Source organism: Chrysemys picta, chromosome 17 (assembly GCF_011386835.1).
Source record: "Chrysemys picta bellii isolate R12L10 chromosome 17, ASM1138683v2, whole genome shotgun sequence".
NCBI classification, from domain to species: Eukaryota; Metazoa; Chordata; order Testudines; family Emydidae; genus Chrysemys; species Chrysemys picta.
This window is the reverse complement of record NC_088807.1, coordinates 17,647,946-17,672,140: the sequence shown is the minus strand read 5'-3', so window position 1 is coordinate 17,672,140 and position 24,195 is coordinate 17,647,946. Positions and strand designations below refer to the sequence as shown.

Sequence of the window (24,195 nt, the reverse complement as noted above, 5' to 3'; positions counted from 1 at the left end):
CCCCATGGCCGCCCCCTTCTCCCCACGGCCACAGCGCCTTCCAGCTGTGTCCTCCCCATGGCCGCCTCCTCCCCCCCACGGCCACAGCGCCTTCCAGCTGTGTCCTCCCCATGGCCGCCCCCTTCTCCCCACGGCCACAGCGCCTTCCAGCCATGTAATGGTTCAGTGGGCCTGGCACAGGCGGCCAATTGGTGTGAGTTTGGTGACCTCTGACCCCAGCCTTGGTGGTACAATGACCAGAGGACCCCATAAAACAGGGGTGGGGTTCCCAGCAGGCTGAGGCACGTTTGGGACCGGGTTCTTCCAAATTCCCCTCCCAGAAACGTCAGCCTCCCTAAAAACCCCATGGACCGGAAGTCATTCTACCCTCACTAAAGATGGCGGCCCGCGGACTTCCGCCCTGAACCATACCCGACCCGCGGGTCCCACCCCCAGCCCTTTGGAAGGCAGCGTCTTCTCCGCACCGGGAAGGCGAGGGCCCGGCGGAATGTGCCGAGCGTGCGGCGGAAAGTGCCGAGCCCTGGGTGGGCGGTGCCGAGCGTCTGACGTATGATGCCGGGCGTCTGGCGGAAAGTGCCGATGCTGTGGCGGAAAGTGGCGAAGCTGGGAGTGGGCGGTGCTCAGACCCGGGACGGAAAGCAGCGAGGTCCAATCCGTTGGCGACGGAAGCAGCCGAAGCCCTTCCGGAAGGAGCCGAGCGGGCCGGCCGTTGCCGACGCACCCGCAGCGGTAGCAGCCTGGGCGGCCCCGCTCCGCTTCCCCCCCGGGCCCGGCAGCAGCGAGCGACCGACCGACCCGGCCCAGCGCCGGGACCCCGCACAGGCCGCGCCGAGCCCCGCCCCCCGGGCCCGCCCGGCCCGGTTCGGTTCGGCTCCCGGCCCGGCCCGGCCCGCCCGGCAGGATGATCAAACTGTTCTCGCTGAAGCAGCAGAAGAAGGAGGAGGAATCGGCCGGAGGCACCAAGGGCAGCAGCAAGAAGGCGTCGGCCGCGCAGCTCCGCATCCAGAAAGGTACCGCCCGGCCCAGGTCCTTCCCTCCCCCGGTACCGCCCGGCCCAGGTCCCTCCCCTCCCCCTTCGGCCCAGGTCCCCTCCCCTCCCCCCGGTACCGCCCGGCCCAGGTCCCTCCCCCGCCCCCCCGGTACCACCCGGCCCAGGTCCCTCCCCCGCCCCCCCGGTACCGCCCGGCCCAGGTCCCCCCCCCCCGGTACCACCCGGCCCAGGTCCCTCCCCCGCCCCCCCGGTACCGCCCGGCCCAGGTCCCCCCTCCCCCGGCCCAGGTCCCCTCCTCCCCCCTCCCCTCCCCTCCCCCCCGGTACCGCCCGGCCCAGGTCCTTCCCTCCCCCCCGGCCCAGGTCCCCTCCCCTCCCCCCGGTACCGCCCGGCCCAGGTCCTTCCCCCGCCCCCCCGGTACCGCCCGGCCCAGGTCCCCTCCCCTCCCCCCGCCCCAGTACCGCCCGGCCCAGGTCCCCTCCCCCCCCCTCCCGGTACCACCCGGCCCTGGTCCCTCCCCTCCCCCTTCGGCCCAGGTCCCCCCCCCCCCTCCCGGTACCGCCCGGCCCAGGTCCCCTCCCCCCCTTCAGCCCAGGTCCCCTCCCCCCCCCTCCCGGTACCGCCCGGCCCAGGTCCCTCCCCTCTCCCCCCACCCCCTCGCGCCCCAGGTCCCTCCCCTCCCCCTTCGGCCCAGGTCCCCTTCCCCCCCCCCTGGCCCGGTGCCGCCCGGCCTAGATCTCTCTACCCCCATCTCCATACCGCCCAGACCAGACCCTCGTGGGGAACTGCCCGGCCTAGCCGCCCCCCAGTTTGGTATGGCCCAGTTCAGACCCTCATTGGGAGTAGCTGGATGCTCTGACCCTGGCAATACCCGGCCTGATACCGTCTGGCCTGGCCTGGCCCAAGATGATTGGTACCATTCCCCCTCCCCAAATTCTCTATGCACCGGACCTGGTACTGCCCGGTCCCAGTATTGTCTGGCTCCAACCCACTGGTACCATCTGGCCTGGTCCAGATTCCCTGGCCACCATCCGGCTCAGACCCACCTACTGGTACCACTAGGATGGCCCAGATCCCCTCAACTCAGAAAGGTGTAACCCACCTGAAGCCCTGATTGGTACCTCCTTGATGGGCTGCTAGGGGAGAGACCCCCCCCCAGACACAAGGGAAACCCCACTCAGAAACATACCAGCTGGTGCAAATCCTGGGGTGATCCACTGACACCCCCCCCCCCACCTTCAGTGAAAAGGTACCACCTGGCTCAGGCAGGTGCTGGGAGGCAGCCTCCTTCCTCCACTCTGTGCCCGCACCCAGAGCCTGTATTGGTGGGGTGAGACCCCATCCACTCATTGGGGGGCACCCACACTCAGACCCCATAGATGCCTCCCAATGGAGGGAGCTTAATGGGGAAGATCACCCTCCTTCCTACCCCTACGCTGTCAAGTGGCTACTCCCCCTCGCCCCATGGGTGAAAGCACCTATGCGGGGGGGAGCATCTTCCGCTCACATATTGGGCAGACTCCCACATTCTCCTGCCCATTACAGAATTCCATGAGCCCACATACACACATCAATGATCCTCTTGCTGGGGAATGGGGGAATCCCTCCTCCAAAGGGACTTCCTCCTCATCTACCCCCACTGGGGCTCTGCTCTTAAGTTCCCTGTAAGCTGCGTGGCCGTGTAGCAGCCTATTTAGTGCTACTCAGGGAATCTTCCCTGGGGACTGGTCATGAGAGGGGCGCCCCTCCTCCGGCCCCAACCTAGCCTGGTTCCCTGGATCTGCTGTGGCCAGGGTGCCCCTACCCCGACCCAAACCCGGCGGGCACGGCCTGGACCTGTCGTGGTCGGAGCACCCCTTCCCGAACCCAGCCCTGGCCCGGACCTGCGGGGGTTGTGGGAAGGGCGCCTATCCTGCAGTCCCAGCCCCGGAGCTGTTGCGGTGGGGAGAGGGCCCCCTCCCCCCCCGAGCCCAGATGCTGCTGCGGGGAGAGAGCTGGGGGGAGCCCTCTCTACCTGCTGTAGCCCCATAGCACCCTCCTGCACCCCAAACCCTCACTCCCGGAGCCCACACCCCCAGCCAGAGCTCTCTGGAAACCCGCCACCCCAACCCTCTGCCCCAGCCCTGAGCCCCCTCCCACATGCTGAACCCCTCGGCCCCACCCCCGCCACATGAATTTTGTTATGTGCACCAATATGAAGGTGATGCGTCACACATCACCCCCATATTGGTGCACATAACAAAATTCATTTCGCACCTGGGTGGGAAAAATCCCTCCTCCACCACTTTCTCTGAGAGCCACCCCCCATGGAGGTCTTCCCCAATGGGGCTCACGCTCTTCTGAGCGTCCCCAAGACATACATACTGAGACTCCCCCCACACACATGCTGGGAGGGGGCGGGGGGGGGCTCCTCGATGCAACAGGGGGAGGAAGATTCGCTGGAGGGGTGGGAACAGGCAGGGGGATGGCCAGTGTGGCAGGGCTCAATATGGGCGTGTTCTTGTGGAGGTCCTTAGACAAATATGTGCGGAGGGTCTCATGGGGTTTCCCTGGTGGGGGCCCCCAGTGTGTGTGGGGAGGTCTCCTGGGGTTCCCCAGCAAGGAAGGAGGAACCCCCAGTGTGGGTATGGGTGTCTCCTGGGGTTTCCCTGGTGGGGGTGGGAGCCCCACCCATGGGAACCCATGTTTCTGGGGGTGGGGTGCACACCCCACTGGGGGCCCCTGATGAAAACCCCACCATGCGACAAATCAGACATCCCTACAGGCAGCACCAGCTGTGCAAGTGTCTGCAAAGGGCAGAAACCTGGGGTCTCCCCACTTCTGGCTGTGCCCAGAAAGATACCAGTGTCCATCCCCATCCGCTTGTGTCCCAGTCTGGAGCTCCAGTCCACTCTTCCAGAGGGGGCAGGTCAATGCCCTTGGCTCCCTCTGCCCCATCCTGAGCTGATGGGGGATCCTGGCTGTGCTCCAGGGACGTACCCGGTGAGGCTCAGTCTATGTCCTGTTAGGAACGTGTGCCCCCTCCCTGGCACGTTTCTGTGCAGTGCCCTTCACCATGGGCCTGATCCTGCTGGGCCTCGCCCCTTGAGAGAGGGCAGTCAGAGACCCAGTGCCAGGCTGAACTGGGACACAGCCTTAGCTCGTCCTGTTGTGTGAGTGGGGCCTGGGCAGGGCTGAGTGCCTGGGGTATGCTCTCAATATGGCACTTCCCCCAATCTGATCCCTGAGAGCCAGTGTCTTGACCCCAGCCCGAATATCATGGACCTCCAGTGAGAAGGACTTAGTAGAAGGCTCCCAGGTCTGTCTCCCTCCCAGGGTGGGCGGGGGCCAGGTCAGGATTGTCCCACCCACTTTTGCAATGCCTCTTTCTGGTGCAGAGATCTGCCCCCTATGGAGAGTGCGGTGGGCATGGGGCTCCTCCGTGGGGGGAGGGATCTGGGGTTATCCTCCGAACTGACCCGTCTCTCCCTGCTTCCCTCCTGCCTCCCAGATATTAACGAACTGAATTTGCCGAAAACATGCGAAATAGATTTCTCCGACCAGGACGACCTCCTCAACTTCAAGCTAGTTATCTGCCCTGACGAGGTGAGGGGGGACGGGCAGGGAGGGGGTCCGGCACGTGGGTGGGGAGCAGGGAGTCCTGCATGCCGGGACTTGACTTTCTCTTCCTGCTCCTGGGGAAGCCCCAGCTGCTGCTCAGCTGATGGGCTCAGCCTGTGCCCAGACTCCGGTTGCTGCTCCCTGCTGGGTGGGCGCTGGCCCAGGCCCAGGGGGCCCAGCTGGTGCTGCAGCAGGCCGGGGTGCGGGGGGGGAAGGGAGCGATGCACACGGAGCTGCCTTCCAGCTGCATGAGGTGATGCGGTGCTGGAGTCCGAGCCAGTACGCTGGGGAGTGAGATGGGGGCAGGGGCTGCAAAAGATTCATGGCTCTGCACATGCCCCTGCTGCCCCTCGATCCCGACTATCCCAGCTCGCCCACTGCAACCCTGACGGTGCCCCATAATCCTGACTATACCCCCACCCCCCGCTATCCCAGCTCGTTCACCACAGTGCTGCTGGCACCCCTCAATCCTGAATATTTCCCCCGCGCGTCCCCTCTCCCCTCCCCCCTGCTATCCCAGCTTGCCCACCACAGCGCTGCCAGTGCCCCTCAACCCCACCCTGGATCAGGCCCCACAATGCCAGCTGAGCCGAATGGCACGTGGAGGGAGTGTGATCAAAGCCCCTAGCTGCTGCGTCTCTGGTCCCCTGCCCTTGGATCCATGGGGCGGAGCTGAGCCCAGCCCCTTGGGATGCTGGGGACCCCCCATGAGGATCCCTCCCTTGCTGAAGGTCTTTTCTCTTTCAGGGTTTCTATAAAGGGGGGAAGTTTGTCTTCAGTTTTAAGGTAAGTCCCTTCCCTGCCCCTGGGGTGAAGCTTGATTTTCACAGGAGCCTTGCCGGGAAGGGGAGGGTCGGGGGGCTCTTGGGGCTTCCCCGTGTTGGACTCTCCTTGCGCTGTGTCTGAGCCAAGGAGGGAGTGTCGACCCCACGAATCTGGTGTCCCCTTTCCTGGGAGGGAGGAAGGTGCTGTGTCTGCTCAGGAAGCTGAGGACACGCCCACAGTCTCCCAGAGCTGGCAAGAGGACCCAGGAGTCCGGGCCGCTTGTGCCTTCCTGCTGCGGAGGGAGCAGCACTACGGGTGGGGGGGATTCCAGAGCTCCTGTCAGTTGACGGGGTCATGGAGTCTGGGCCCAGCTGCTCTGCTGTGGGGGGGCCTTGGGAATGACTCTCCCATCTGTCTGTCCCTGTCTGTCTGTCTGCAGGTAGGCCAAGGCTACCCTCATGACCCTCCCAAGGTGAAGTGTGAGACCATGGTGTACCACCCCAACATAGACCTAGAGGGCAACGTCTGCCTAAATATCCTCAGGTAGGGAGCGCACCTGGCCGCCCCACTCTATCACTGCTACCCCCAGGCCGGTCTGGGGGATTGTCCCACCCACGCAGATCGAGGGAGGAGGGGGAGATATGGGGTGTGACCTGGTGCCTTGAATGGACCTCACTGAGAATGCACACTCAGAGCAGACTGCAAGAAACCGGTGGTTTTAACTACAGTTAGATTCACCAAACCAGTAGCAAATGAGCTGCAATACCACACCGGTTCATAAGAAGCCAAACACAGCCCGCTTAGAGGCGTTCCAGCCATTGGTTCCCATCCCAACAAACTGGTCTAATATAGTGAGAGGTTACTGAAAACCCAATTCACCCCATGTGAGGTTCCACCAATCCCAAAGGATAAGATGCTTACCACCAGGTCAAAATGTATCTCAGATCTTACCCGGATATCACTCTGTCAGCCAATCCTTAATAAACTAAGAATTTATTAATAAAAAGAATAGTTATAAATGGTTAAAAGATCATATACATACAAATGATTGCAAAGTCCTTACATCAGGCTTGTAGCAGTGATGGAATAGACGGCTGGTGGAATAAATGTTGGAATAAAGTCTCTCTGGTAACTTCCAAAAGATTGGACGGTCCTCAGACCATTGTTCAAAATGCTCCTCTTAGAGCAGGGGTGGGCAAACTTTTTGGCCCGATGGCCACATCGGGTTGCGAAACTGTATGGAGGGCTGGGTAGGGAAGGCTGTGCCTCCCCAAACAGCCTGGCCTCCGCCCCCTCCCACTTCCTGCCCCATGACTGCCCCCATCAGAACTCCTGACCCATCCAACCCCCGCTGCTCCTTGTCCCCTGACTGCCCCCTCCCGGACCCCGCCCCCATCCAACCCCGCTTGCTTCCTGTCCCCTGATTGCCCCGCCCCCTATTCACACCCCTGCCCCCAGACAGGCCCCCTGGGACTCCCATGCCTATCCAACCCCCTGTTTCCCATCCCCTGATTTCCCCCCCTCCCCCTCCGAACCACTGCCCCGTCCAACTGCCCCCTGTCCCCTGACTGCCCCCTGGGATTTCCTGTCCCTTATCCAACCCCTTACTATGCCGCTCAGAGCAGCAGGAGCTCGCAGCCCTGCTGCCCGGCCGCAGCCAGCCATGCAGGAGCGCAGGGCCAGAGCGCTGGCAGCGTGGTGTGGTGAGGTGAGGGTGTGGGGGAGGGAGGGGCCGGGGGCTAGCCTCCCCGGTCGGGAGCTTAACGGCCGGGCAGGACAATCCCATGGGCCAGATGTGGCCCGTGGACTGTAGTTTACCCACCTCTGTCTTAGAGGAAAGAGACAAACTGGAGATGTCTCAGGTGCCTCTTATATCCTCTGCCATGTGTATGGAAAGTTACTGTCCCAAACAAAGAATACAGCCTGCGTGTATGGACAAAGATGGAGTCTGAGGTCACATGTCCACATCAGATCTCTTACATGTTTTACTGAATCGCAGGGGTGGCCATTGGCTCCTTGCGCTCTGAGGTGTCTTCGGGAAGAGAGTTGATTCTTCTGAGTAGTCCATTCACAATGGGCTGGGGAGACTGAATGTTAGCTACCTTGTGGGGATTACCCCAAGGACAAACGCATGTGAGATACAGATACCTAGCCAATCTCACACCTTCAGATGCCGTGGTGATCCATGGATTTAGCCATGATAATTGTATTTGACTTTTCCATTGACACCTCACATGATAGTCTTTGTATAAGATTTGTTGCAATTGTATAACAGTGGTAGCAACTGCTACAAATGGTCATCTTCAGTCATGCAGCATCACAGGGGGAATCCCCTGTGGCCCACCCCCATGGAGCCTGGGGGGAGGGATATGGGGGATTCCCCTCCAGCAGCACTGCCCTTCTCCTCACATACAGGTCTTGGGGCAACCCCTCCTCCCATCATCTCCATGATCCCCATCTCCCTAGTCAGATTCTGATGTGATCCCCACCCCAAAACCTCCCCTCCCTGCCCTCCCATGTCTCCTGTCTGGCTCTCCTCCCCAGTTAGAACCTGGGATGATCCCCTGCCACCCCAGTGTGGTGTTGCTCCTCTCGTGGGCTTGGCCGCAGCGTCCTCACTCACAACTCTTTTCTGCCCCGCAGAGAGGACTGGAAACCTGTACTAACAATAAACTCTATAATTTATGGTCTGCAGTACCTCTTCTTGGTGAGTAAGGGGGGGGAGGGGTTCACCTGCATTGTTGGGGGGGGGGGATGGGAGGCAGGTGGAGGGGAGGGGGGACATGTTGGGTGGGCTGTGGGGCAGGAGGTGGGAGGGACGTGGTGTCCCCTGCACTATTTGGGGTGGAGGTAGCCCTGGCGTTTCAGCAGGGCTGGGAGGGGGCGTGGTTGCTTCCTGCCATGTGTGTTTGGGGGCTGGTCGTGGGGTGCCGATCTCCTTGTTCCCTTGCAGTTTGGGGGAGCGGTGGGGCGGGGTGATTTCTTCCTAGGGTCTCTGGGGAGGCTGTGGCACAGTCTGGCGGGGGGTGCAGTCCCTCAGAGCCGAGGGAGGCATTGGCAGGTTACTCTGTGCAAGGGCTGAGGGGGTTGTCGTAGCTGTGCATTGAGCTGCCTGCATTGCCATGCTCCGGTCCGCATGGCTGGCTGCCTGGCAAGGCCCCGGGGCCGGCTCTCCTGTGTGTTTCCATCTCTGCAGGTCCCTGGGTCTCTGCTTGGCCCTGCCCGGGGCTCCCTCGCCTTGGCGCAGGCTGAGCGCCCTGCGGCTCGTCCCTTGGGCATGGCTGGTTGCTGTGCCCTTGGGGGGTGGAGCTGCTGCCCGGCTTGGGGCAGCCTGCCAAGAGCCCATCACGCACCAGTGGGATGCGGGGTCTCTCCTTTGGCTCAGCTGCTGCGTCCCTGGTGCCTTGGACTGACTCTGACACAATTGGTGGAGCCTTTGTGGGGTCCCAGGGCTTCCCCTAAAGGCTCTGGTCAATGTGATGGGTGCAGAGAGCTGCCCAAAAGAGGAAAAGGGGCAACGGGTTGAGCAGCATCTGCCAGCAGCCTGAAATGGGTGAGCTCTGTGGACTGTTAACCCTGAACCCTAATGACGGGCAGCTTTAAATGGTAGCATCGTGAACTATTTCGCTGCCGTTCTCTTGAGCAGAGGCGTTCAGCAAATGTGTTTCTCCCCACAATCCCTCATCTGTCTCTTTCTTGAGGCAGTTCTACAGTCGATTAAAATACCCAGGGGCAGAATCAGTGGAGTTTAATGTAATGTTAAAATACATCCTGCAGGTGGAAATCAGTACCAACTTTCCCGTCTATCCCCCCCTCTCTCTGAGGTCCCCCAATCACTGTGATAGTTGAGCACCTCACAATCTTCTGTGGATTTATAGTCACGTGGCCTTGTGGGGCCGGGCCGTTATACCCATTGTACAGATGGGGCAGTGAAGCACGGAGGTGGTTGGTCACACGGGCAGTGACAGCGCAGGGAAGAGAAGATGTAACTCCCAAGTGCTCTAACCATTGGGCCATCCTGCCTCTTGAATCGACAGTAATGGCATGATTTCCAAGGCCCTGCAGAGCGCAAGGGGATTAGATCTGAGCTCTGCCCTGTCGCGTGCATTCTGCGCGGGCGCCAGGATAAAAGTGAAGCTGCTGTCCTGTGACGTGCTAGCTTGTAAAGACACCCTCTAACTTCCTTAAAAAGAAACCGACGCTTCTCTTTGAGTTTAAGACCAGGAAGAGACCATTAGATCTTCTGGTCTGACCTCCCGTACAGTGAGGTTTGGCAGACCTCGATTGTTGGTTTTTCTGTAATTGTGATGGATGTTTTTCTTTTCTGCATTTTTTTCAATTTTTATCCATTTAAATGTTTACACTTTTCCAAAATGACGGGGTTTAAGCATTTCTCCCCCATTTCTATTGTTTAAAATTTTCACACGTGTAGAAAATGATTGGGGGAGGGCCGGACAATTGTTTAGTGACCTTAGACGCTGAGATTCAAAGTTAGTTTTATCACTGTGAAAACCCAGTTGTCCACATATGTCAAGTGGTACAAAGTAAATAGCCTTAAATCAAACTCCAACGAGTTCTGAAGCAACATTTCTTTCTTTGCCTCTGTAATTTTGATGATCAGTGGAAATGTTTTTCATTGGTTGGTGGATGCGTGGTGAAAGTGACGTTTACTGACGTTTGCCAATTACAATGCGATCCTGCCCAGCTGCTAAATTCCATCCTCTCACTGCTGCACTGAGCCCAATAACTTGAGTTTGGCTAAAGCATCTCCCAGGAAAGGGATCTGGTCTGCATTTGAAGCCATCGGGAGATAAAGAATCCATCCCACTTCCCTTGGTAGTTGGTTCCAGTGGTTAATGACCCTCACACTGTTGAAGTTTTGTGCCTTATTTCTAATTGGAATTTGTCTGGCCTCAGCTTCCAAACCTCCTTGTTCTGCTTTTCCCTGCTAGATTAGAACCTTTTAGGGTGTGCGCTGGAATCTAGTCTTCTCACAGTGTGATGGTTTTGGGGAGGGGGGTGCATGAGAACAGCTTTCAGCCTTCCCTGAGCTTGATCTTGTTTCTGAATCTGTACCACAATGGGTCACACCCAGCACTCCCTCTGCCTCAGCAGCTGTTTGGAGCCTGATTCTGGGCTAGGAGAACCTTCCCCTTTCAAAGTGACCTGCAAAGGGGTTTAAAAACCAGAAATGGGGCTTGTCCCCTCACACGCATTTACAGTGAATGTTTGAGACTTTCTCCATGTTTTTTCCACCTTAAAAAGGTTGGGAATGTCAGATCTGGTCCTTCCTTGTGTAACTGGGGGGTCTATGGGAAGATCTTGGGATGTTTCTTCTGTGGGGGTGCTGATGTTTTAACAGTGCTGTCGTTTCTCCAAAATGGTCATCAGTCATTGGAGTTAAATGGATTTTGAATATTTGACATAACTATGGGTTGTTTGCCATGTTGAGGTATCTGTGTTGGTCTGGGGTATCAGAGAGACAAGGCAAGTGAGGTAATATCTTTTATTGCAGTGGCTCTCAACCTTTCCAGACTACTGTACTCCTTTCAGCAGTCTGATTTGTTTTAAGTACCCCAAGTTTCACATCACTTAAAAACGACTTACTTATATTTTTAGGTCTGATTTTGTAAGCATCACAGCCAATACACCTCGACCCCAATATAACGCTATCCTCGGGAGCCAAAAAATCTTACCGCGTTATAGGTGAAACCGCGTTTTATCAAACTTGCTTCGATCCGCCGGAGTGCACAGCCGCCTCTCTCTCCCCCCCCCCCCCCGAGCGCTGCTTTACCACTTTATATCCAAATTCGTGTTATATCGGGTCACGTTCTATTGGGATAGAGGTGTAGTACTGACAAATTGCTTCGTTTTCGTTTTTACCACATAGTAAAATAAATCAATTGGAATATAAATATTGTACTTACATTTCAGTGGATAGTATATAGAGAAGTATAAACAAGTCATTGTATGAAATTTTAGTTTGTACTGACTTTGCTAGTGCTTTTTATGTAGCGTGTTGTAAAACTAGGCAAATATCTCGATGAGCTGATATACTCTCAGAAGACCTCTGTGTACCTCCAGGGGTGCACGTACCCCTTGTTGAGAACCATTGTTTTTTTTGCACCCACTTCTCTGTCGGTGAGAGAGACAAACTTGCGAGCTCTTCTTCGGGTCTGGGAAAGGTTCTCAGGTGTAACAGCTCAATACAAGGTGGAACAGATTGTTTAGCATAAGGAATTAACACACATTTAAGGAATTAACAAGGGACCCATTCATAGTGAAGTAGACTATATTAGTTATAGGACAAAAAAGGGGGGTTAGTGGGTAACAGATTGTTATAATGAGCCATAAATCCAGTGTCTTTGAGTCCATGATTTTTCATGTCTAGCAGAGTTATGACTTTAAGCTCCCAGGCTCATCTTTTGAAGGTGTTGCAGAGGTTTCCTTAGAAGACGAGAACCGAGAGGCCGGATACAGAGTCAAGTATCGGGGGGGTAGCCGTGTTAGTCTGTATCCACAAAAACAACAAGGACTCCGGTGGCTCCTTAAAGACTAACAGATTTATTTGGGCATAAGCTTTCGTGGGTTTCAGTTGGATCTGAAGAAGTGAGGTTTTTTTACCCGTGAAAGCTTATGCCCAAATAAATCTGTTAGTCTTTAAGGTGCCACCGGAGTCCTTGTTGTTTTTGTGGATACAGACTAGCAGATACAGAATGATCGCTATGTGAAAAGTGTTTGCCCAGAGGTGATAAGGGTGAGATCGTAGTGATTGTCCTGTTTCGCCCATGTAGTTGTTGGGGCATATAGTGCACTGGATGAGGTACACCACATGTAATAAGCGTGTGTACAACCCATGGATCTTGACAGGCGTGTGCGCGTGTGGGGTATTTATCCTCCTAGCAGTGAAGATATAGCTGCAGGTTTTGCATCAGTTGTTCTGAGAGGGTCTGGTGCTGCTTTGAGTTGATGGGGAGCCTGCTTCTGATGAATGTGGAGATGTGGGGGGGCTGTTTGAAGACTAGGGGAGGGGGTTCGGGAAAGATTTCTTTCTGGATATGATCCCCATCCTTGTTACCTGATATCCCGTATGGGCCCTGGAGTGGTAGGTGACAACCGGGGGTGTACCGTAGGAGTGTCTTTATTATACACTGAAAGTCAATAAAGACGCTGGATTTATGGCTTATTACAGCAACCTATGACGTGCTAACCCTCCTTTGTCCTACGCCTGCAGAGGTGTGTTAAGTGCCCACTTCACCTTGAACGGTCTCTTACAACATAATTAGAGGTAATGCTGCAGGGATTTCAGACAAGCTGACTGTGCCCTGGGCTACATGCAGAGATTGTACCATTGTAACTTTGTTGGTTAGAGGAGTGACATGTTACCCACACACTTAGAGTGGTATGACCTTAGCCTGGCTGCAGTCATACCGGTGTAAAGGTGCCTTATACCACTATAATGGCATCTGCTTATGTGATGTACTGCGTTAACTATAGCGGGGTAGTTGGTGATACAACTTTCTGTTGCTACACTAGCTCTGATCTAGAACTTGACAAAGGAGGTCAGTATCCACCCCCATTTTACAGGTGGGGAAACTGAGGCACTGACAGCGACGGTGGCGAACCAGGAATAGAACCTAGGTGTCCTGTTCAGTGCTCTGTCCACTAGGTCACAGAGTCTCCTTTGGTTAAAGTGACTGGAGGTGGGGGACGCAGCGATGGGCCCTCGGAAGTGGGACTAAGGATTGTTTTGCAGCTGGACTCGGGGAAGGACGGTAGGGGTGGCGCGTGGCAGGGGAATGCAGCCCTGACTTGGGTGGGGGTGATCAGGGACATGGCCAGCCTCTAACTCTGTCTACTCCCCGCCTGCAGGAGCCAAACCCCGAAGACCCCCTGAACAAAGAGGCTGCCGAGGTCCTTCAGAACAACAGACGCCTGTTTGAGCAGAACGTGCAGCGCTCCATGCGGGGCGGCTACATCGGCTCCACCTACTTCGAGCGTTGCCTCAAATAGAACTGACCAGCTGCCCCCACCCCTCCCACGAGGGACTCTGCCAACACCGCTGCCTTCAGCCACCGGGGGGCATGGGAGCCTGGCACTGGCAGGGCCCCCCTCGCTGCTCACGGCCTCTGCCCCTGGCAGCCTTCCCCCCCTCCTGCCCCCTGGCTGGAGGGGAGGTGGCTGCTGAGGGATGGGGCAGGGCTTACATTTGTATCCCCTGCCCCACCCATACAGCCCCCTCTTCCCTATTGGTCGCTCTCCTGCTGGTTTCCCAGTATGCTCAGGCCCCAAGCAGAGCGCCCCCTAGCCGTGGCCCAGCGTGAGCGCACTGGCTCCTCCCCCTGGCTTCGCAGAGCGCATCTATTTATTAGGCGGGGGGCTGCAGCAGGGGTGTAGGGCAGGCCAGGGGTGCATGCAGTCCTGCCGTGGGGGGGGGCCAGGCCCGCCCTCCTCTTTTACATCCCTCTTGTGTCTGGTTTTTAAAAACAAAGCGCCCCACTTACAGCGAAGGCTGATTATTCAATGGGACCGGGCTAGAGGCGGGGCCTGGGATGATTGAACCCCGCCCCCTTCTGCCCCAGGCCTCTCCCCCCAATGAACTGGTTCTTTGCCATGCTGGGGCCTCCTGCCAGCCCCGGGGCCATGAAGCCACTGTACTCTAGCGTGTCGGGTTATTAAAGGGGAATGTTAGCGCACCTCACTGCCCAGGGCCTGTCTGTGCCTTATTGCTCCGCCACCCCTCCTCCCTTTCAGATGGGGTGGAGGGGTCTCTCCTCGAGGGGCTGCCCACCCAGCTGCCCTAACGGGGGGCACAGGAGTCCATATCTCCCCCCAGCCTCCCCTCCCTGCTTAGCCCCAGCAGCAAGATGGGCCCCAGGCCTCTGGCCTGTGGTGCTGTTTGAAGTGGCTTGTGGGTAAGAAGTGGGGGTTGACCCTCCTGCTCCCCAGCACAACAGGTAGCTCCTCCCTCTCTGCCCACTTCTGCGGCTGGCTTAGAAACATCCAAGCCTTGTTAGCCGGCGCTCACTGCCCCAGGGCTGCCCGAGCAGGCCTGAGAGAAGGGCAGATGTGCAATGGTGGGGGGAGGGAGGGGTAAAGCCATAATATGGGCTGATGAGACCCAACTGTTGCCCCCTCCTAGCTAGGAAGGGAAGGGCTGATCTCTGGTGCTAGGGTGAGAATCGAGGGGCCCAGCTGCCTGGAAGTGGGGGATGGGCATCCAACCTCTGGCTGAGTCAGCAGTTGCCTCTTCCCCTGCTACAGAGCCGCCTGGGGCTCAGTGTGGAGGGAGAATTCCCCATCAGAAGGAAAGTGTAGGGCAGGGGGTGGCCTGTTCCTACAGCCGTCCCCTGCCTGGCCTGCGGCAGCCAGTTCTAGCTGCATGTTACCCGCAGCCTGGGTGCCGTAGCAGCTTCTGTGGGGTCCTCTGCCCCTGTGTGCACCCTCGGAGGGGAGAGGGTGGAGCCAGCTGCAGTAAGGGAGTGGTGGTTGGGGGATGTTTGCAACCTAAGCTTCACCTGCCCCCTGCAGGTTCTGGGCCCTGCTGCCTACCTGCCTTCAAGGCATCCTGTACGGCTGCCTTTGCTCCTCTCTGGCTGGGCGTGGACTGAGCTCTGACACGTCCCCTTGCTGAACTAGGACCACATGGTGGCCTTGGTGAAGGAGGCGATCCCTGTGGGAAGGAGGCTGCCAAGAAGCTGGGATTGGGCCTCGTCGCCAGGCCTGAGGCAGTGTGAAATGTTGTCTCCCCATGTCCCACAGGGCCTGAGCCATGGTGGCGCAAGGCTTGGTTCTGCATGGAGCAGGGCAGGCGGATGAGATGGAGGGGTGGGGGCTGTGAGGGCAGTTTCCTGCCCAGGAGCAGGGAAGTGGTGCTTTGCTCTCCTGTTATCCCCTATACTGGGCTGTTTGTGCTGGAGCCCAGCTCGCAGCTGAGGTGATTTCCTCCCCAGCCTGGCTGGGCAGCCCCTTGTACCAGCAGCACTCCAACTGGCCCCTGGGCCTCACTGGGCTGGGCCTTCACGGGTGCAAAGGCTGGAAGGGATGGTTCTGATCATCTAGTCCCATGACTGGCTGCCCCAGGCTCTCAGCCCGTCATTTCGGCTGGGACACCCTGCCACTCCCCTCAGTGGCCTCTGGGGAGATGGTGGTGTCGCTATGGCTGGTGTACTGCTTGTGTGTGCAGCCCTGACACAAGGAAGGCCCAGTCCCTGCCCAGAGGGGCTTCCAGCCTTATGGATCTAGAGCCCCCAGTGACCGCTGCTGTCACTGGGCCCTGGGATGGGATGGTGTAGCAGCCGGGAGCCAGCTTGGGTGAGCGGGAATATGACTGCCCCAGAGGGCTGCCCCAGAGGGCTGGTAGGGAGCCCTATGCTTCAAAGGGCTGTGTGGGGGAAGGGCCAGGGGATGACCCAAGTGTGTGTATAGCCCAGGGACCACTTGGGACAGGAAATGGGGTTTATAAGGCCCCCTTGAGCAGGTGCAATGATCATGAGGTGAGAGGAGCCAGGGGAGGGGGTGTCTGAATTTTGATCCAGGGGTGTCACAGCCCTAACAGTGTTTGGTTCCTGCAGCCCACCCCTACCCATAGCCTCACTCCTTGTCCCCTTCCCCCCACTCAGTGCCTCCCCACTATCTACCCGCCTGCTTCCCACATAACCTCCTCAATTGGGCTCCTCCTTTCCCCAGCCCCTCACCAGCTCCCTGCTTTAACACAAACTTCTCAACTGGGCTCCTTCCCACCCCTACCCGTAGTCGTGCCTTAACTTGGCCCCTTCCCCCCACTAACAAGCCTCCTGCTCCCCACACAACCTCCTCAACTGAGCTCCTGCTTCTCCCTGCCCCCAAACCTCCCTGCATCATAGCTCCACGCAGTCCTGTTCCCTCGACCCATTTCAACCCCCGCTCAACCTGCCTCCCAGACTGACTGTAGCCCAATCCAACCACCCCAGTCTTCTCCAACGCAGCCCCTGTCCCAACCTCCCGCCCATTCTGCCACCAGCCCCTCTGCCCTTCCCAGCCCCTCCTCCCCCAGACTTCTATCAGCTCCCTGCCCAATGCACCCCAGCTTCCACGCCCCTCCCCCTGCTCCCACTCCACTCATATCCCAGCCTCTGCCCCACCCTAGGATTGCAAGATTTCCGGTTTTCAATGGGAACTCCTAGTCAAAAAGGGACCCTGGTGATTCTGGTCATCACTGGTGACCGGGCCGTTAAAAGTCCAGCTAGCGGTGCAGCAGGGCTCCTGGGAAGTGGCCGGCATGTCCCTCTGGCTCCTAGACATAGGGGTGACCACAGAGGCACCATGCGCTGCTCCTGCCTGCAGGTGCCTCCCTGAGCGCTGGCTCCACAGCTCCCATTGGCTGTGAGCTGTGGCCAATGGGAGCTGAGGGGCCAGCGTGCCTAGCCCCTTGGTTGACCCTCTGCGTAGGAGCTGGGGCCCAGAGGGACATGCCCCTGCTTCCTGGGAGCTGCCTGAGGTCAGTGCCACTTGGAGCCCTCACTCCCTCCTGCACCCCTGCCCCAGCCAGGAGCCACCTCCTGCACCCTGAACCCCCCATTTCTGGCCCCACCCTGGATCCAGCACCCCCAGCTAGGGTGACCAGACAGCAAGTGTGAAAAATGGGGATGGGGGTAATAGGTCCCCAAATAGTGGGACTGTCCCTAGTCAGCCCTCACCCCTCCCACAGCCCAATGCCCGGTCCCCTGACAGTGAGCGAGGGAGGGAGGGAGGGAGGGGGATGGGGCACGTGGGGGCGGGACAGAGTGTTCGGTTTTCTGCCATTAGAAAGTTGGCGACCTGCATTCCCCAGCCCCCCCTCAGCCCCCACCCCCACCCCGTCAGCCCCGCCCCCGTGTCTCTCCTGCTGGGGGCGGGGCGCTAGAGAGACCGGGGGAGGGGAGGAGCTCGGGGGTGCCCCTCTAGCCCTCCTCTCTGTGCTCTGCCGGGGATCGCTCTACCCTTCCTCTCGATGGTGACTTCCGGGCGGGGGACTCTCTCTCTCTCTCTGTGGTACCCGCGCGGGCGGGGCTCCGCCCACCACTACCGTCACCTGACGCCCCGCCCTTCACGTGCTCTGTGACGTCAGCGGGGCGAAGGCGGAAGTGAGAGAAGGAAACAGACAGACAGAGAGCGGCGGCGGGTGAGACCCCGGGCGGGGGGGGGCTCCGTCTCCTTCATTTCCGGGGGGCGGGCGGGCGGGGTCTCTGTAGCGCCGGGGGGGGGGGCAGCGCTGCCCCTCCCCCCCCCCCGACATGGGGGAGTCCGGCCCGGGGCCGCAGGGCAGAGCGGGAGGGGGGCTCGGTTGGGTCAGAGGGGTTGGGGGGGTGCAGGGAGGAGGGGTGGGGCATAGTGGGGAGGGGTAGGGGGGCTGGAGGTAGGGAGGAGAGGTGGGGAGGGGGAGGGGTAAGGGGGCTGGAGGTAGGGAGGAGAGGTGGGGAGGGGGAGGGGTTAGGAGGGCTGGGGCATAGTGGGGAGGGGTAGGGGGGCTGGAGGTAGGGAGGAGAGGTGGGGAGGGGGAGGGGGCTGTAGGTAGGGAGGAGAGGTGGGGAGGGGGAGGGGTAAGGGGGCTGGAGGTAGGGAGGAGAGGTGGGGAGGGGGAGGGGTTAGGAGGGCTGGGGCATAGTGGGGAGGGGTAGGGAGGCTCGGAGGACGGCTCTGGAGGGCCCAGCTGTGGGAGGGGGGCAGGTGGATTAACTGAAATCATCTCATGTGAAGCCTCTATTAAAACCATCAATTTTAATCAACTTTTCTCTTTGGGTGCCAGTTACTTTCCAAAGAAAGGGGCATCTCCCCCCCACCCCCGGGTGTGGTCACTAGACCCATTCACACATATCGGTTTACAGCTAATAACAGAGCTTGGATGCCAGAAGTGGGACATCTTTGTGCTACCTAGGAGGGCTCCCTATAATTATATATGTTTGTTTAAGTAATTATGTAGTTTAATATTCTCAAATTCTTATGAATTAATTGGCCTTTTTCACTATGTTAGTAAATAGCGAATGCCAAATTGCTTATCTCCTAGAGAATTAACTGCTCACCCAGGATTTGTGTCAAGCTGCATTTGGATGGTAACTGGAGTTTTAACTGCCTGCACAAAACCACATCTAAAATGTACTTTTATTAACCAAAACAACCCTAAGTGTTTTAGATCCATAAATGTCTCATATCAGAACAGTTTTCATGTTTACAGCAAAATGATTCGTTATTAACCGGAGGGTTTAACTGTCCTCAGTTAATTAAACTGATTATTTCAAATCATCCTGGGGGAAAATTTTCAGATGTGCCGAAGTGAAAGTGACTGAGCTTAAGTTCCTACTTGCGTCTCTTGAAAATGAGTCTCCTAAATTTCAGAGTAGCAGTTTCAGAGTAGCAGCCGTGTTAGTCTGTCTCCGCAAAAAGAACACTGATGAAGTGGGTTGTAGCCCACGGAAGCTTATGCTCCAATAAATTTGTTAGCCTCTAAGGTGCCACAAGTACTCCTGTTCTTTTTCCTAAATAGCTAGCAGCAAATATCTCCAACAGCTGGTGATGGGACACTACATGGGTAGGGAGTTACTACAGCAAATTCTTTCCCAGGTATCTGGCTGGTGGTTCTTGCCCACATGCTCTGGATCTAACTGATTGGCATATTTGGGGCTGGGAAGGAATTTTCCCCGGGGCCAGACTGGCCGAGACCCTAGGGGTTTTTTGCCTTCCTCTGCGGCATGGGTCACTTGCAGGGTTAAACTAGTGTATATGGTGAAATCTCTGGAACCTGAAGTCTCTAAATCATGACTTGAGGTCTTCAGTAACTCAGGCAGAGGTTAGGGGTATATTACAGGAGTGGGTGGGTGAGGTTCTGTGGCCTGCAATGGTTCCTTCTGACCTTGAAGTCTGAGATTATAATTACTTTGGCTGAGCCATTGGGCTGTATTTATAAAGCTTGACCTCAGGTGTTTGATATCCCCTCCCCTCCACACCCCCCCCCCCCCCCATCCACTCCCCGATTCTTTGTGTAGAAAAACTGCTTTGAATGCAACCTTTTTGGTAGAGGCTCGTGGGTTCAGCATATATACTTGGTATTTAAGCATTTGAAGAGATTATCATAAGTTTAGGCCTTAACATACTTTGTATTAAATTCAGATTTTGTTTTTAAAAGAAAAATGTATTATAATTTAACACACAAAATAAAACAAACTCTGGTTTAAATTAAAAAATCTGATTTCAGCAAAAATGATTGATTTTTATCCAGCCTGGCGTGGGGGCTGAGGCCTGGAGCAGTGTGATGGCAGCAGGGGGTCCTGGGGGCATAACCCTTCCTAGGCCACCGGGGCTGTGCCCTCTTCTGCAGTGGCACTGGGCAGCGTGTCCAGCCAGAGCAGTACTCCAAACCCAGGCCTCAGAGAGACCTTTCCACCACCACTAACCTTCCCCCTCCTGTCTCTGCAGCTCGCTCTGTGTGTGCGCACCTGACTCCAGCGTTTCCTGCCTCCTCCAGCCGCCACCCCCTGTAACGAGCCTGCTTTCTCCCCTGGGTGAGTACTGTGCTGGCTGGCTGGCCCTGAGCGCCTCCCGGGGTTGGGGGTAGTGTTTCTCCTTCATTCTCAGGGGCAGCGCTGCTAGCAGCTGGGATCAGCTGTGGCCCCAAATCAATGGGGTTGAGTCTGTGCCCGGCTCGGCTCCTGCAGAGCAGGTTGTCCTGTCTGTGGAGGTGCGTGAATGGAGCGTGGCCGGGGAGGGTCTCCCTGGGGTGAGGTCCAGGTTCTCTCCCTCCAACGGAGCTGCCTACTGCTCTGTCACCTCTCCTCCCTTAGAGGCAGCCAGCCCCCTTCACCGTGCCCCCCCTGCCCAGGCGGGGTCTCCAGGTCTGGCCCCTCTCCCAGGAGCTGCTGGGCCAGGGAAGGGTGCAGTTGGGCTGGGCCTGACCCTGGGACTGGCAGAGCAGCAGGACCGGCTCCAGGCACCAGCTTACCAAGCAGGTGCTTGGGGCGGCCACTCCGGAGAGGGACGGCTCTTCCAGCTGTTCAGCAGCAATTCGGCGGATGGTCCCTCACTCCTGCTCGGAGCGAAGGACCTTCCGCCGAATTGCCGCCGCAGATCGCCATCGCGGGTTTTTTTTTTTTTTGGCTGCTTGGGGCAGGCAAAACCCTGGAGCCGGCCCTGCACAGCAGTGCCCTGGGTGTGTCGGGATAGGCTGGGCAGCTGGTGGGAAATGCACAGAAGTTGTGGCAGGGTGCACCCAGAAAAGTGCTGGGGGGGAGGGGGGAACGGGACAGAGGGAGCCCCCTGTGCACCCAAGACAGCTGTAGATGATGGAGCCAGCCCCACAGATACTCCTGCCTTGTTACCATTGCATGGCCTGGAGGGGGACAGCCTGGCCCAGCCAGCATTGCAGGGAAGAGCGTGGTTCCAGAGAACCCAGCTCTGAGCCTCCAAGGGGGTAGAGCTGCCCTGCCCCCTGGGATGTGGGGCGGAGACTAGCCCTGACCAGCTATCTGCCCCACTAACTGTCAGATCCAAAGGATTCGCTCCCCATCTCCCAGCCTGGGCTGCTCAGGGGCTCCCCTAGCTGTCTCCCTCCTGGCAAGTTCCTGAGCTGCTGCTGTCCCCCACGGCCACAGGCCGCCCCTTGTCCCGTTCAGGATGGACCTGCTGTTCGGGCGCCGGAAGACGCCGGAGGAGATGCTGCGGCAGAACCAGCGGGCCCTGAACCGGGCCATGCGGGACATGGATCGCGAGCGGCAGAAGCTGGAGACCCAGGAGAAGAAGATCATCGCCGACATCAAGAAGATGGCGAAGCAGGGGCAGATGGTGAGCGAGGGGCAGGGCCGGGGGGAGCATCTCTAGCTTGAGCCCAACCTGTCCCCCTCAGGGCGGGGTGAGGGTCATGGCGGGTGGGGGTGTCTCCAGCTGTAACCCACCCAGAGTGGAGGACACAGTGAAGAGCATGGGGGTGTTCCTCGCTGTAACCCATCCCCCCGGCAGGACACGGTGAAGAGCATGGGGGATGAGGACTATGAGGGGAGGGGGTGTGTGGTCTCTGGCTGTAACCCATCCCCCTGGCAGGACGTGGTGAAGAGCAGGGGGGATGAGGAGTATGAGGGGAGGGTGTGTGTGGGGTCTCTGGCTGTAACCCATCCCCCTGGCAGGACACAGTGAAGAGCATGGGGGATGAGGGCTATGGGGGAGGGGGTGTGTGGTCTCTGGTCGTAACCCATCCCCCAGCAGGACGTGGTGAAGAGCATGGGGGATGAGGACTATGAGGGGAGGGGGGGTGTGGTCTCTGGCCGTAACCCATCCCCCAGCAGGACGTGGTGAAGAGCATGGGGGATGAGGGCTATGGGGGGAGGGGATGTGGGGTCTCTGGCTGTAACCCATCCCCCTGGCAGGACGCGGTGAAGATCATGGCCAAGGACCTGGTGCGAACCCGGCGCTATGTCAAGAAATTCATCATGATGCGGGCGAACATCCAGGCCGTGTCGCTCAAGATCCAGACCCTCAAGTCCAACAACTCCATGGCTCAGGCCATGAAGGGCGTCACCAAGGCCATGGCCACCATGAACAGACAGGTACATGGGCTTCTGCCAGCCGGGCTGGGCAGCGGGGCGGGAGTGCTGGCCATGAGGGGAGTTCCTGGCTACTCCAGCCAGGCCTCTCCCAGCAGGGGGCACTGTGGGGAGCGGGGCAAGGTTCTGACCCATGCGTGGGGGTCCCTGGCTACTTCAGCCTCACTTCTCCCAGCAAGGGGTACTGTGGAGAGCAGGGCAGTGTGCTGGCCACGGTGCGTGGGCTCCTGGTTACCTCAGCCTGGCCTCTCCCAGCAGGGGGCGCTTTAGGGCCAGTCCATTTGATTTCCCCAGGGCAGTGACTGTATATTTCCGCCCCCCAGCTGAAGCTGCCCCAGATCCAGAAGATCATGATGGAGTTTGAGAAGCAGTCAGAGATCATGGACATGAAGGAGGAGATGATGAATGATGCCATCGATGATGCCATGGGGGACGAGGATGATGAGGAGGAGAGGTGGGGGGAGCAGGGCAGGGAGGACTAGCTGGCTCTGGGGGTAGGGGGCATGGGGCCTTTCCCCGCTAGTGACTGCCTGCTCCCATCTGGCCCCAGGGTGGGGATCTGGCTGGCTCAGGAGGGTGGGGAATGGGACCCCAGGGCCTTTCCCCCTAGGGGGCGCCAGTTCTCATCTATCGCTGGCGCGGAGGGGTGGGGAATGGGCCTTTTTCCCCTCTATGGGGTGCTGGCTCCCATCCATCCCCAGGGCCCATCAGCAGGACAGTGACAGACTGAGCCCCCAGAGGGGTTCCCCAGGCCGAGCAACACCCTTGGGGTGGGGATGAGCTCACCCAGCTGGTGCCCGCTCCAGGGATACACCAAGTGCATTGTCCTGGTACCTCTCCCCAGGTGTGTGGGGACCGGGGCTGCTGGGTGAGTGGGGTGTTGGCTTCTCCTCTCCAGCCTGATTATCTGGGGGCGTGGCTCTTTCCCCTCTGCGTGTGGCGGGTCTTGGCCGTGTCCCTGCTCTCACACGCCCATCTCTGCCCCCCAGCGATGCTGTGGTGTCCCAGGTGCTGGACGAGCTGGGCCTGACCCTGACGGATGAGCTCTCCAGTGAGTATTCCAGCTGCGGGTGTTGGGGGGAAGGGCTCTGGCAGGAGGCACTCACAGGCCCGGGGGGGCTGGGAGCCAGGTCCCCCTGCGCCTGGGTCATGAGGGAGCATAGCTGCTGGGGGTGCTGGGCAGTGTGGGGGAGGCCTTTGCTGCCTGACCCTGCCAGTGCCTGGGAGATGGGGGGCTATGGGGTGCTCTGGGTGGGCTGCCCCCCCTCCCTGCAGACCTGCCCTCGATGGGAGCCTCGCTCGGGGGGGGGGGGGGGGGGGGGTTGTGGGGTGCTCCGGGCGGGCTGACCCCTCCCCCGCAGACCTTCCCTTGATGGGGGCCTTGCTCATTGGGGGACGTGGGGGCTGTGGGGTGCTCTGGGCGGGCTAACCCTCCTCTCCCCACAGACCTGCCCTCGACGGGGGCCTCGCTCAGCGTGACGGCCGGAAGAAGGCCGAGCCCTCCGCGGCGCTGGCGGATGCCGATGCTGACCTGGAGGAGCGGCTGAAGAACCTGCGCCGGGACTGAGGGGCTGGGGCTGCCCCCCTCTCTCCCCACACCATGCTGTCCTGGGTACCCCACCCACCGCTGGCCTCTGCTCTCAACACCCCAGGGGCTGCGACTGCTGCCTCTGCCCTTCTCTGGGAACCTCCACCAGCCACCCCTCTGCCTATGTGGGGGGACTAGGTGGTGGGGTGGAGGGTCCCTGCCAATTTGGGGGGGCAAGTCCCCTACCCCAGGGTATGGGGGGAAGGGGTCAGCTATGGGGCTGCTGTGGCTGTCCAGGGGGTGGGGGAATCATTTCTGTGGGCTTGGGGGGCTCTTAACCCTTTAGCTTCCAGCTCAAGTACACTACAGGTGGGGGGTGTCTTTTCTACAATGGCCGTCACCCCCAGGAGCTGCCAGGTCAGGCTGGATTCATCCCCCCCCCCCCACAGAGGGAGGGAGGCTGGCTCTGGGGAGAAGCAGGTCGGCAGATGCTATACCAGCCCAGGGATATATATATGTGTACGCTTTGGGGGGCTGGGCTTATAGGATGGGGGCAGCTGGGCGCACCCAATAGAGCCTGGTTCTGGGGGGCACAGGCTGGGAGCCCCCCCCACACGGCACGGAGCTCTCCATCCTGTGCAGGGGGTGGGGGAGTGCGCTGAGACCCTCCTGTCTCCATCTGCTGGCTGGCTGGGGGGAGGGGCTGTAATAAAGGCTGTACGTTTGTATCCATGGTGCCTGCTGGCTGATTCTTGCCCCATAGA

At 58.9% G+C, this 24,195-nt stretch overlaps 3 protein-coding genes across 5 annotated transcripts in view; 2 read left to right on the top strand and 1 right to left on the bottom strand.

Moving 5' to 3' along the window:
• The window catches only part of LOC101945709 (uncharacterized), a 449,899-nt gene that overhangs the window by 337,181 nt on the left and 88,523 nt on the right, over nt 1-24,195 (bottom strand). The gene's annotated exons all lie outside the window — the stretch shown is intronic.
• Nucleotides 764-14,057, top strand: UBE2M (ubiquitin conjugating enzyme E2 M). The gene is made up of 6 exons (XM_005311861.4): nt 764-1,010; nt 4,482-4,576; nt 5,339-5,377; nt 5,796-5,899; nt 8,000-8,063; nt 13,229-14,057. The coding sequence occupies exons 1-6, from the start codon at nt 902-904 to the stop codon at nt 13,367-13,369; spliced, it is 552 nt and encodes a 183-aa protein (XP_005311918.1). The 5' UTR covers nt 764-901; the 3' UTR covers nt 13,370-14,057.
• Nucleotides 16,788-24,163, top strand: CHMP2A (charged multivesicular body protein 2A). 3 transcript variants are annotated; one of them, XM_065571532.1, is made up of 7 exons: nt 16,788-16,835; nt 19,787-19,872; nt 20,959-21,148; nt 21,727-21,906; nt 22,227-22,357; nt 22,893-22,954; nt 23,350-24,163. In XM_065571532.1, the coding sequence occupies exons 3-7, from the start codon at nt 20,981-20,983 to the stop codon at nt 23,448-23,450; spliced, it is 642 nt and encodes a 213-aa protein (XP_065427604.1). In that variant the 5' UTR covers nt 16,788-16,835; nt 19,787-19,872; nt 20,959-20,980; the 3' UTR covers nt 23,451-24,163. The 3 variants fall into 3 exon arrangements, with proteins under 3 accessions (XP_065427604.1, XP_065427603.1, XP_065427605.1); XM_065571531.1 differs by lacking the exon at nt 16,788-16,835 and adding an exon at nt 17,303-17,498; XM_065571533.1 differs by lacking the exon at nt 16,788-16,835 and adding an exon at nt 17,316-17,498 and having other exon boundaries at nt 20,980-21,148.